At 28.2% G+C, this 14,554-nt stretch overlaps 1 protein-coding gene and 1 long non-coding RNA gene across 2 annotated transcripts in view; one reads left to right on the forward strand and one right to left on the reverse strand.

Moving 5' to 3' along the window:
- The window catches only part of LOC127291155 (protein-L-histidine N-pros-methyltransferase), a 29,873-nt gene extending 21,308 nt beyond the window's left edge, over positions 1-8,565 (reverse strand). Inside the window, exons 1-2 of the mRNA XM_051320086.1 lie at positions 8,380-8,565; positions 5,363-5,489 (exon numbers count right to left, since the gene is read on the reverse strand). Of these exons, the coding sequence (XP_051176043.1) occupies positions 5,363-5,489; positions 8,380-8,471 (219 nt within the window). The 5' untranslated portion in view covers positions 8,472-8,565. The remainder of the gene's footprint in view (positions 1-5,362; positions 5,490-8,379) is intronic.
- The window catches only part of LOC127291159 (uncharacterized), a 196,504-nt gene continuing 187,984 nt past the window's right edge, over positions 6,035-14,554 (forward strand). Inside the window, exons 1-4 of the long non-coding RNA XR_007844554.1 lie at positions 6,035-6,246; positions 6,651-6,739; positions 7,347-7,473; positions 12,440-12,684. This is a non-coding gene — a long non-coding RNA (uncharacterized LOC127291159). The remainder of the gene's footprint in view (positions 6,247-6,650; positions 6,740-7,346; positions 7,474-12,439; positions 12,685-14,554) is intronic.

Consider the following 14,554-nt stretch of genomic DNA (forward strand, 5'->3'; position numbering starts at 1 on the left):
CCCTTCAGGCTACCGCGTGATATTAATTAAACGCCTTAATTAAGTTTCGATCTCGGCCCCTCAGGAATTAACAATGGTTTTCACATTTTATCAAAACAACTTTGAATAATCTATTTTCTGCACCTTTTTATTTAATCTATTTTTAGACAAGGGAAATTTTAAATCTATAGAAGAAAGATTTGCTTTTCTTTTTTGCAGATCATGAGAACTATCGGATTATGGGATAAATCATGAGATAAGCAATCAGTCTGGCAGTTTAATTCGATGAAGGAGTGCAAAAAGTCATCAGACAAGTTCCCTATTAGAGAAATAGGTGTTGACACTGAAATTCACACCTTAGAGAAACAAAGAGAGAAAGAGGGGATCTCACCAGTGGGAAGAGACAATGTTGTTGGAACGTGTTAGAGACCTCGTTGATTCTCGACATTAATTCAAGCCTCGTGCGTCGATCTAAAGAATTTCAATGGGCATCTATCACTTTTGCGATATACTGCAATTACGTTTGGTAAGAACCTTTCGACAAGGGTTAGACATGCCGATGTCCGTAAATCGACCTAAAGTCCACGGGGAGTATTTGCGAAGATCGCACCGTGTGCACAAAAAATCCAAGTGGCAGTGGCTCGATTAGTTTCTCCAAGTGCGAGAAAGAGAATTTACAAAAGCGGAACGAAGAGGAAAGGCGAAAGGCTTGAAATGTGCGGACGATGTATATATATATATATATATATATATATATATATAGAGAGAGAGAGAGAGAGAGAGAGAGAGAGAGAGAGAGAGAGAGAGAGAGAGAGAGAGAGAATATAAGCCTGAGTCAAGGATTTTAATTATGGCTGCCAGCGTGTGTCACTAATTGTGGATAGCCAGGCCCCATCATCACACTTTGATTCCGCTTTTTCTCAACTTTTTCTTTGGGGAATTACAAATGGCTACCGACGTGAAAGACAGTATTTCTCTTTGCGTCATTAGTGGCGACTTCTGTGACGTACAGTTTGCTGTTTTACGTCCCTCTCTGATATACACTTGCTGCTATCGTCTAAAAAAAAAGAAGAAAAATCAACAAATAAATCTCGAAAATTATTGCTAAAACAATTGAAATTATTTTCAAACAAATTATATAGTTAAAATAATGATTTTGATTTCTTTTAGAAAAAAAATCCCATATTATTTTTTAAATTCTTGGTAAAAAAAAAACATTCCTACGTGCGATAATGAAACGGATATAAAACATTTGCAACGCATTAATTGCTTGTAAAAAAACATTTTAAAAAATTTTATCCTTTTTCCTTCTGGTATTATATAAATTTCACTTTTTATCAATTAAATTGTATATGACAAAGAAAATAAAATCTAGTCAAAATATTTGAATTCCGTGTAAGAGAAAAAAAAACGAGGGTCACTTTTTGTTAGTTTGCAACCTTGATTAAAATACGTTATTTTTATATATACGGTACAAAATATTCCGTTATATATTATTGTAATTCATCACAAAAACAGATTATATAGCGGTATTTTTCTTTTTTGATGAATTTTGATTACAAAAAAAAAAAAAAAAAGAAAAAAAAAATATGACAAAGAAACGATAACGATTTTTAATAACAAAAATCTTGATAACTTTTACCTTGGAAACGAAACTAAAAAAAATATAATACTGGACCTTTGTTCTAAAATCTATATTACACTTTGTAAACAGAGAGTTTATGCTTTCTGTATAAAGGAATACTGAGGATGTTTGGACCACTAGTACGTGGAGCTCTTCGAATTCCTAAGGCATGTTGGATCGCGAGTCAAACGCATTCTCTTATGTTTATTGCTGCAGTCGACTTTTGTTTGAGGACAGTGACTCCTTCAACAACGATTTTACCAAATAAAACGAAATTTCAATTCAAAGTGAAACCATTCATTAATCTTTTAGCCGGACGGATGAGTCTCCTACTCAAAATACTATTTAATTATACTTAAGAAAATATTTTTATCGAATTTAAAAAAAAAGTTTTAATCGTCTTATATGTACACAAACATTATTCACATAAATAATCTATCGATTCTACCTTTAACCGATAAGAATTATCTTTAATCTTATCCAAAACATAAACCTAAGTGAAACTCCTTCACAATCGCACTTGAAAGATAAGATTATTTCCAATTTTAACATATTTTAATGCCAAAGCATTGATAATTGTTTATAATACTTATCGGCAGACAAGTCTGGAAATTTGTTTTTCCATTTAAAACAAAAATCTCTACATATTTTTTCTCATATTGATGAAGAATAATGTTTTCACTGAAACTTTGGAAAAAAATTTCTGTTGCAATAATAAAAATAAAATGAAGTTAAGAAGAGAAATTGCGAAATTATATAATATCATCAATTGATTTCGATTCAATACTCATGGAATAATATGCAGAATTTGAGATATCTAGAAATTGAAAATTGTAGAGCATTTGCGGTAATCTTGATCAATCTTTCGTCTTCAATTTCACTCCTACGTATATGTAATCCGCAATTTTTTTTTTTATGTACGGTAATTTTTATTTTTTTTTTTTTCAAAAACGTAGATGCATCTTGAGGTTCAGGACCTTGGTTATCGTTGCTCCCGTTTCCAGATTCGAGATCCTCATTCTTTCCAGGGTTTTTCTGATTGGAAACGCGAACGGTGTAACTAACCGTGGATAGTTTTTATCCACAACGATTGACTAACGAACGTGCTCGCGCCTAGAATATCACTTCGTTTACACGCGCGCACCTTTATATATATATATAAAACGTTGAAGAACGGAATTGAACTTGCACCCTCGAGCTATAAGTGTAATACTCCTCTTTCTATATATAAGACCCAAACCGAATATTTCGATTTCGAAGTTGTGATCGTTATCGACTTCACGAGATATATATATAAAAACGAGCGATCATGCGTGAAACGGCACTCGTTACAGAGTTGGACTAGCAATGAGGAATATTTTCAGATAACACGTCTGATAACGATCTTTCTGTCGTGCACCTTCGTTATGCCCATAAACCGTTCGGGAGTAACCTGCAAATTATATCACGCATGAATTGTGTATATCCATCTAATCTGATAAAAATTTCTTCAAGACAAAACATATTTTTATTATTCAAAATTAAATTTAGATAAAAATTTTAATTTAATTAAAAATAAAAATTTTTTTAAATTTAATAAATTAATGTATTCGATCCTCCTTTATATTAAATAAATTTCAAGTATATTAAAAATTCTAAATTTACTTTTTCTTAATTTAAAAACTACACAAGGACAAACACCAATCCATCAATTTTTATTTGCATTTTCAATATATATAAGTATATAGTCAAAGAAAATTGAAACCCTAAGAGGTTTCTCTCTGACATACGATAAGATTCTAATTAGGAAGTTTTGAAAGTCCTTGGAAGATATTCATGCATGGGGATTGCGATTTCAAAGAAATGAGAGGGACATCAGAAGGCGGGAAAGCTGAATAAAGAAGAGAGGCTCGAATTTTTCTTATATATAGATATATATATATATATATATAAACTTGCTTTCTTTTTTCTCCCTGTTCTCAACAAAAATTTTCTCTCCTTTTCCCTTTGGAGCCTCATCCATCAGTCACTTAATATTTCAAAGCACTCGTCTTCTCTCACTCTCTTTCAGGACCAGTATACACTAAGTCGCCCTTTTTAAAACCTTAAAACATCGTGTGCACGGTGACACTCTCTCGAGTTCAGAGCGCAAAGTTCTCAGGCGTTGCTTAGGGATATTAGGAGGGGTGTCAAAAAAGACGCATTGAATTGTGATCTTATCGGAAATTTAGAATCTTGTTGGAATTTCAATTTTTTTTCGCAAGCTAACATTAAATTTCAAGAAAATGACTTTTGGATTTTGAGATCTAATTGTTTTAAATGTTTGATTTATAATAAATTATTATAAATTAACATTCGAAGAATGTATTAGAAATATATATATAAATTAACGAAATAAATTCGAGATTGTATATAGGAATATTCACATATCTTTTATAAGATATGTAAACTTGATAATGAAAAATACGAATGTACATAAAAGTTGCCTTGAATAATAAGAAAAAAGAGGCTATTCAAATAAGTAATGTATATCACACTCGCAGAGCAATTATAAATAGGGTGGATGAACCGTGAAATGGATCGTGCAGATCGAAAGGAACGAGGCCCGCAGCATCTTCAAAGATGTTTCAGGAATATCGAGGACGTAATTATCCATAATTACCGAGCACAGACTTGACTCTTGAGAAGCAAGAGAAGAAGAAAGGGGGAAGGTAGTCAGTGGTTGGCCTTGTGTGGTAATTGTACTAATTATTACCAGCCTACTCTTTCCTTCTCTTCACCCTTCAATGCTGCTCCACACCCTGTCGAGGGCATGGTTATAGAATTCTTTAAACTCTTCTTTTGATTTTTGAATCTCTGTCTCTTTATATATAGCTCTCAACTCTTACATTTCAGAACAAAATATATATAGTTTTTCTCATAATGAACGTTAAATCCAAACTCCAGAAACGTATCGTCCAAATCAAAATTTTAACAATTCAACAAAACCTAAAAAAAATTCTCTAAGAAGATGATTATTCTCCAAATTTTATTTTACCACGTTTTCAATTTACCTGCAATGATCAAAATAATAATTTCCTGTTAATTTCATACTAATTTTACTATCTAATTACAATTAACTATAATAATTAATAAAAATATTAAAAATTATAAATAAAAAAGATTGATAATTAAAGAAATTTAAACTTATAAGATTGAAATTTTAAAAAAATAATGTTAAATATAAAATTATCATAAAAATTGAATTGTTATTTTACACTTTGGTTGAAGATAAATTAAAAAGCATGGTAAACATTGTTAAAATCACAATTAAATTATTTTTTATTTAATTTAAAATAATAAAGAAAAAATTAGCATCATTACAACTAAAATCATTGTATATAAGAAATATGGAATGCTAAAAATATCTAAAAATTGGCAACAATCTTATTTCAGAAAAAAGGCAAGAAAAATAATAAACAAATAAAAATAATACAATTTCTCTCTTTTAGAAATTGGCGCCAAAGCTATAGCTACATGACAACTATATATAAAACTATAAAAAAAGAATCACACCTTCAAGAAAACAGAAAAGAAACTAAAATGTAAAATTAAGATGTAAATAAACATAAAATAATTCGTGCAAAAATGTTAATTTTTCTTAAATTTTTATATAAAATTGTCTATATAGCCTTTTACAAGGTGGGTCTTCAATACACCATAAACATGAACCTGCGCACAGGCACAGGATTTTTAGGTTAAAAAGAAATCGAAATTATTCTAAAAGAAAAATTTGCTTACCCGGGTATTGTCGTAGGCTTCCAAACGATCATCAGCATTTCTTTTTTCATAAAGGGCTCTTGCAAGTGTCCCATAAGGTCTGTAACTCATTACTTGTGGCACTTTGTCAACAGGGCAAATTTCGTCCCTGCAACAAGTACACTCTTTTTTAATGGTTGACGCCAGTGTGTAATGATGGAAGGTCACAACTTTATTTCAAAGATAAGCATATTGTCGTACGCGAATTATCAAGTATTATTTATCATTGAAAAAAATGTCACGTCAATGAAACAGAACAACACAAAACACACTTGTCTAGATTGTAGCCATGCTGGGGAGTCTAAGAGACATCTGTTGGCAAAAGTAAGCATCACGTAGGTCAAGTTGCTCCACTGCCGATAAAGTGGTATTCTTTTTCTGCTATACTACATTGATTCAAAAGTAAACTTTAATTTTTCGAAAAATTAACTTATCTATCTCTTGAAAAATGTGTTTAGGACTACAAAATGATACAACCTAACCTAAATTTCCAATTTTATGCAAATTCTTAGTCTTCAATTCATTTTAATAGCCTATTGAACATTGTTACTAAATTTTCTATGCAAGTTTAATTAATTGCATATTTTTTTGAAAATTTCGATTAGATATATCGAACTTCCGACTTGCAACTATATTCGCATTGCACTATTGAAGTCATAACGTCTCCTAATTTTTTCAGTAAATATTATTTTTTAGTGACAAAAAAAGTTAAATACACTAGAAATAACAATTAGCAAACACAAAAATAATTTTTGATGTTTAATTAGTGAAAATTATAATTATAGACTACAATTTTCGTTACTCAAAAATATTCCCAAAAGTATTGTTTCAACCATGCAAAATTTGGATTCAACGGCTGAAAATAGGTAAAAAATTTTTTCTCCTTACATTTTTTTTTATAAAATTTTGTAGTCTATTGTCTTTATTTCTTAGAATAAAGATTACTTTTAATTATTTCTAGTACGCATATTTACGGTATACATTATTTGTGGATTATTAAACATTTATTGGTGAAAATTTTCGTAATTAATTTTTCATGCATTAACATAACCCTAAATTGTGTAAAGGTGGACATGTAACTGTTTGAGAAAATTTGATAAATATATAATTTAGTTCTCGTAATTATAATTGAATAACTATAATATAATTATATATAGAGTAAATAATGCATTGTACTATATTTTTTCGTACAAAATAGAAAATTCTTTTCATAAAAATCGACATATTAGCCGCAAATCGAAAAATAAAATCAATATTGTTTTGTTTTCAGAAAATTAGAAAAAAAAACAATAAACTGTGGAATATTGATGTATTTGATAGATTCAGTGCAAATTCATAACAGCAGATGATTTCATTTTAGTGAGTTTTATATCCTATTATTTAATGAATATCTCGAAAAACTTTTAGAACTTCCTAATAAGAATTAATGTCGTATTTTATAAACCTCTCAGGGTTTCAATTTCTTTTTACAATATAACTTCCTGAAAATGCAAATAAAATTGATGGATTGGGGTTTGTGTTCTTGTAACTTTACATTAAGAAAAGTAAATTCATAAATTGGTTTCTTTTTTTAGATTAAAAATGGGTGTTTTATTTCTTGAAATTTATTTGAAAAACAGAATCGATAATACATTACCAAATTAAATTCTCTTTTGTATGAAATTTTTTTTTAGTTTAAAAATTTTTTTCTTTGTTAATTATTTAGCTTTTTATCTAAAAATTAAAAAATTTTATTTACTTAATTTACATAATATGTATACCATACATAATTTGTGTATGGCCCTTATGAAAATAACCTTAAAATGCATTTAACAGAGCATGAATTTCAACAAAGATTAATTACAATTAATTAAGTTTTTTAAACAGTTTATAAATATATTATAATTTTGAAAATTCTAAACGTAGAAAACTCGATGAATTAATTGAAATCTGAGAAATAAAATAATTAATATTGTTTTGTTTTCAGAAAATTATTACCAAAGGACAAAACGATTAACATCCAAATATTCAACATTGATAAAATCTGATGACCAGTTATGATATTCATTCAAAAAGTTGCAGAACCCCTGACATTTGAGGAGGATTTAGTTTTGGTGAGTTTTGTATTCTATATTATACTAATTATATATTTTATAATAATTTATTACTTCATTGATAATTAAATATTTAACTAAAATAATTTTGTTTATTGGCGATTATTTCAAAATTTTTATTTTTCAATTTTATGTCAGATTTATAAGTATATATAATTATTCTGACAAAATATTGGTAATTCAATATACTTCCAATTGATTAAATTATTTACGTCAGAGAAAATAATTTTAATATCTTTATTATTATTATTATTATTATTATTATTATTATTATTTTATTAATACATTTTATTTAATAACAAAATTATGATTTTTACTTCAAAGAAATATTCTGAAATTTTCAAATTGGAATATTTTGTTTAATTCCATAAATATTAATTATATTAATTAAAATTTGATATTATTAATAAAATATTATACGAAAAAAATGAATACACTAAAGAAATGATTACTTTTTAATTTTGAGCTCAATTTTTATTAAAATAATAAATTGAAAATATTTTATATAAAGTGATTTTATCAATTTTTTAAATGAAAATTCATATACATTCAAGTAAAAGTAGCTCGTATTAGATTTCCTTCCCTCTTAAAAGACTATGTCTAGCAATGTCTCACAATCTAGACTTCAAACATGTCTTGGACATGATCTCAGCAGGGAGTAATAGCAAGACAAGTGATTTTGTCTTCAAACATAAAGTATATATTTTCCTGTCTTTACTCTAATACTAAATACATCTTTTACAAATTAAATCATAATTTTTGTTACAATAATTCTTTAATATATTATATTTTTTAAATTTAATTATATTTCTTTAATTTTATATTGTTAATTAAAAAATCAGTATTATTATAATTAATTTTCATTATTATTATTCTAACCTTAAAATTTTTGAAAATTTACTTTACCTGCACTTTGTTAATTTCTGAGTATAAAAGTAGCATATAATTAGAGGCAATAAAATAAAAAAATAAATAAAATTCAAAGAATGAAAGTACATTTTTGTTTTCTGAAAAACTGATAAATTCACTTTTAAAAATTTTATTTAACAATTTTTATACACATGGATCTAATCTCGAGTCGTTTAACATATGTAGCACAGTATATAGATATACAACTTGTTAAAAAGAGTGTCAGCTATGGCAATAAACAGTCAGAGTAGGGCAGAACAATACTGTAAATAGTAGTTGAATATACAGCAAGGTTACATTGCTTTACGTATGTTACAAAAATGAATAAATTACCGTCAATATTTTATTATGAAACGTAAATTTGAAAGTAATTATTCTCTACATCTAAATTAATCATTTTAAAAATTTTCAATTAATAGTTTATTAAATAAAAACAATCGTCATAATATTAATTAATATATTTTATTAATATTTTTAATTACACAAATATTTTTTTAAAAATACAACAATAAACAAATATTAAATTTAGTTAAATATTTATTATCAAAATATAGTTTCGTCATCCAATATTTTTAGACCCGTTGAACTATTAATGAATGAATTGATGAACGTAATCAATATATATATATATTTAAAAATTTCAATCAAAATTAGTGAAACCGACACTAACACACTATAAAAAAAGGTCTTAACGAATTTTATTTCATGATTACAATAACTAGTGTTTAGTAACCATGTATAGGTAAAAATATATTAAAATGCCATTCCTTTTGAATTTTTACCGCAGGCATGATCGTTTATTTTGACTATATGAAACTTACGCAACAGTTGAGGCATTTGTAGGAGGGACTGGCTTAAGTAATTAACAGCTTCAAATGTGTGAAATTAGTTTCGCGTCGTACCAATATGTTGTAAAATTCACCAAAAAAGAACTATTTTTACTTATGTGGATATAAAAATTCGTGAAAAAAAAATTTGCCAACATAAATTTAAATAATTTTTATTACTTAAAAATTTTTTTTATTTCTTTATAATTAATTTAATTGGAATTTGAGAGAATAATTTTTGGAATATTTGCGAATTAATATATATAAATAGATTTGATTAATGATTAATATTAGAAGAGGAAACTAATTAATATGATTGCAACAAGACCGCGTGTGGAAACATTTTTGCTGATTAAATAAAGTTGAAAGTGCATAAATAACCAAAAAAGTAGCTATAAAATCCATATAGCGTTAAAGATTCATCACAACCATCCGGAAAATGCAAAACGATCTTTTCGTCCTTTTCACGACGGGCTATAAATTTTTCAAGCGTAATATTCCTTACGCGCCTAAAAGCGAGGCGCCGTTTTCGGTGTCTGCTTCTCTCTCTCTCTCACTCTCGCCATCTTGTATATACTGATAATTCATTAATTTATGATAAGCTTCCAGCGTCCCACGAACGCCGACACCCTCATACTATAAATCATTTTCGTTGCTGACGTTAATTGCGCGCCACCCCTCGTTACCAGGAGAAATGAGATTTTTTAATTGACGAATTTTTCAACGGCCCTGACACCCAAGACACACCATTCCACCCCGTGTGCACACGCAGCCCTCCCACATCTTTTACTTCTAGAAATCCGCGCATATCCTTCGACAACTTTGCTTTTAGGAAACAGATTTAAAATTTTGTTTTGCTACACTGCAAATAAAAAATTTATTTGATTCAAATAATCAGCTACTTGACTATTATAAAATAAATTGAAATAATTTTTGAAACCAAATAATTGAATTGAATAAACTGTATTTGAAACAATAATTTCTGTATTTGAAAAAATACCATTTTAAATAATAATAATTTGATACAAATAAATATTTATTTGATAATAGTCAAGTAATCGATTATTTGATTCAAATAAATATTTTTCAGTGTATTTTTAAGCCAAAAAAAATATTTAAAATCAATTGCTGATTTTTAAGTTTTATTTTGAATAATATAAACAAAAATCAAAAACAATGTGAGGTTCTCTGAGCTATTTATCATCGCGTAAATAAATAAATGATAATCTGAAAAAAACATATTTAAAATTTTGTTTTGCTACACTGGAAAAAAAATTTATTTGGTTCAAGTAATCGATTATTTGATTTAAATAAAGTTTTTTCAGTGTAATTTTAAACCGAAAAAAATATTTGAAATCAGTTGCTGATTTTTAAGTTTTATTTGGAATAATAGAAACAAAAATCAAAAACAATGTGAGGTTTTCTGGGCTATATTTATCGTGGCGCAAATAAATAAATCATAATCTGAAAAAGAGATATTTAATTTTTTTTTTTTTGTTAAAATCACATATTAGAAATTCATAAAAAAAAAAGAATGAAAATCATTTAGAAATGAAGGCTACGATAAATTACAGTTTGGTTTGTTGGTCCACCTTGGAAAGTATACTTTGGCACTTTTGAAGTGAGGTCGTAGAATAGTGTGTATATATCCCAGCAACCGCTTATTACAAGCTGGTCCATTGTAGATTTACGGGGGAAACGCGAGAGAGACTGAGGCGGGAAGAGAAGCTCTGTGAGATAAAAAGAAGATGAGAAAAGAAAAGAAAACGCGAAGGGACAAAGCCACGTAAACGTGTCTCCGGGCATTTCTCCCTTTTAAAAACTTCTCGCGGAAGCGAAGCACTTTTGTAAATAGAAGATCAGACAGACACAGAGACAGAGTTATAATACATGTATATAATGTTAAGAGAGACAGCGATAACTAGAGTAGGTGTAATATAGCTGAAAAAATATTAAAGCGGGCACATTTACGGCAGAAGAGAGGTGGACGGAGGGAAAAAAATAGAGAAAGTTTTAAAAACCTTCGCAAACTGCATAAGTGTATCCAACTTAAATGTTCTGCAAGAAAAGTACAATGCTTGAATACCAACCTAACTGAGAAGTTTATTACTTTACTAACTTCACAGTGTTATTTTCTCATTTTTATTCTTATAAGTTCTTCTCGCACAAGTTACTATATACAAGAGAGAAATAAGTCTAAAAATATACTTTATTTAAGATTATGACTCAAATATAATGCAAGTTAAATTATTATTTAATTAGCAAAAAAAATAATTTCAAATAGATTTGTATTAAAATTTTCTCTATTTTTTTAAAAAAAAAAATTTGATTTAAAATCAAAATGTGATATTAATTTGTTAGGAAATATTTCACACATGGGTGTAGATATCTCGATTTGTTTTAGAGCATGACGAGAGATAGTGATTATATAGGTGAAGAGGCCCGTGTTCTGATCCCCGCTGTTTGGTATGGCACTGATGTTTTTTTTTTCTTTTTTTTTTGCTCCTCTCTCAAAATAATAATTACTAACACAGAGATTGGTGCACTTATATGGTCTCACGTGCACGCATACAATCATTTCCAACAGAATTCACACGTGGAGTGGTGTGTGCGGTGGGATGCGTAAAACGGAAGCCTATACGTCTTATATGCCCTAAGGCTTTCAAAGTCCGAGCCTTCGTGCTCCTGTCACACATATGTGGATATGTATATACCAATGTAGAAAGGCATACATATACGGCCAAAAAATCCAATCTTTTAGCCTCAGACTCTTCTTCATTGTTTTTTTTTCGTTTTAAATTAAAATTCCTCGTAAATAAGGATTTGGTTTGAAAATAATCATTTAGAATTATCTTTGTTCAAAAGTGTCGTATTTAAAAATCATCAACTCTTTACCATTATAGTTGCATCGAAATTATCATTATCAATGATCTTGCAAAAAATATTGGAGAAATGTTCCTTTGAAATTACTTGTAACTTGGTAGTTTTATAGTTTTTGATCTTTCAAACAGAAAATGTAAATGTCAAAACTCAACAAATGGACAGTTATCGAAAACTATAAGTCATATTTTCAAGATTTTTTTGATTACTTTAAGTTTAGTCTTGATGCCACACTTATTTTTATCAAATTTTGAAATGAAATTTTTTATAGCTTTCTATATTACCGACCAGTTAAAGATTTAATTACATGTTAGTATAGCGTTGATAGTATTTAATTTATCTTTTTGCAGATTCTATCCTCGATGGCTTGAGATGTCACATATACTTCAAAGATAAGGACAAAAGTAGAAAAGGATATCTCATTTTGAAGGACACAGAATTCTCCATATTCTCCAGTTTCAGACTTTTTAGAACTCGGTCTATTTTTACGGTTATTTTTCACATTTTCTGAATGGAAATTTAACTTCAAAGTAGGGATCTCCGAGGGCTATTTAGTTTGAAAGAATCATCATGAAGCTGAAAATTCGTCATTAAGGTAAATATTTTACTTTATTACAAAAAAATTTAGTTGTATTTTTTGACGTGACAACGTCTTACTCCAAGGTCTAGGAAATATTTAAATCAAATAAATCTTTTTTTTCAGTGTGTTTAAATACAAAATAAATATTAAATAAAAATCTTATAAAATATATTTTAATTCATTAAAAAAGACGTTGTCACGATTAAAATTCTGAGTCCGTGTAATGAATACAGACGCCGCTTTAATTTTTTTTTTGATTAGCCATGAATTTCCCCCACTTTCATCATATTAGAAAGTATTATTCAATATAATTGCAATCAGATAAAAAAGAAATAAGAATATTAAGTAATAAAAAAAAGTAATCAGTTAGCAAAACAATTTGAAATTTATTTTATTATTTGTGATAAAAAAGGATATTTTGTTCTTTTATTTAAATTCACATGTTAGGATAATATGTAGGTATATAACTATACTGTATTAGAGAATTATAATTTGGTTATTATAACGCTGGCAAAAAGTATTTTTTTTTTTTTTTATTGATTATGGAAAAAAATGAATATTTATTGCTATTTGTATTCGAAGATGGATACAATCAATACAACTTCGCGTGACTTGATATGATACATAAGAGATAAAGTCAATCGCATAACTTCGATATTGAAATGTGAGTTTACCAGAATAGATTATTTAGTCCGTGTTCCGTTTCGTGGCCTGCTTTTAAAAGACAGAAAAATAATAATGACAATTTCTATTTCATAGAACAGATTTTTTATATTTAGTTACATAGTATATAAATGGATTAAACAAATTATTTAAATAATTTAAATAATAAATTAAACATTTAATAATTAATTTAATATTAAATTAATTTTTTTTTGGTTATTTATTAGTATAATCAAGAAACTTAAAAAAGAGTAATGACATTGAATAATAGGACATTATGTAAAAAGTACATCGTCGTAAAAATTGGATCATTAAGGCAGTTATAGTAAAGGGATCGTTAACATTAAATTTTCTCGGTGAGAATGTTTGCGGCATAGTCGTTCTTTTTTTTATGACGGACGGATATACATTGATTGCATTTTTGTGGGTTTGAGTTGGTAATAATGCTAATTTGGAAAGTAGAAATGGACATCAGCGGGCGGTCAGTTGAAGAATACACGGTAGCCCAAGGAGCGCTAATGTCTCGTTTTTGTCTTCTTCCTCTTCCCTTACCCCTTTTTTTCCTCCTCATCGACCACCTTCATCTTCTCCTCGTTCTACAACGTATATATTCTCTTATTTCATCATTTCGTTTTCGCTCTACATCGTCCGACAGCTGGCGATGCAAACCCAAAAATCTATATTTTGTCTTACATTCCTCGTGTTTATAAAAAAAAATTAAAAAACCGAATACTTTGTTTAAAAAAACATTTCTTAATTTGTTATTGGAATTTTATTATCGTTTGCTGGGAAACGTAACTTTTTAGAATACATACAAGTTCCCTTCGATATACCCAATTTATATAAAAAGTGTAGTGGGATAATTATATTGATTATATAATGGAAAAAAAGTGTAGAATGAAGCGTGGAAAATTTTTAGGAAAGCTTCATTTTTAGCTATATACATAAAGCACCCTCAAACATATGTGTGATACATTAATATATATTTTTTTTCTTTTCGTTCAATAACCTTTTTTTGAGGGGTGCGGAGAGAGAGAGAGTTGGGAATAATTCTTGCGACAGGTAATCGATAATCGTCAATTGCAGCTCGTCGAACAAATTTTATAGACTAACGCTTTCTGTCCTGGGATAGCACCTTACTTTTTTAAAGTTGAGAATAAATAAATGCACTGTAGAAATTAACTGTTTCGCCTTGCTTCCAATTTTAAATTCTTACGCTCCA

Source organism: Leptopilina boulardi, unplaced genomic scaffold (assembly GCF_019393585.1).
Source record: "Leptopilina boulardi isolate dan_hultmark-lab unplaced genomic scaffold, ZJU_Lbou_2.1 LbouV2_126, whole genome shotgun sequence".
NCBI lineage: Eukaryota > Metazoa > Arthropoda > Insecta > Hymenoptera > Figitidae > Leptopilina > Leptopilina boulardi.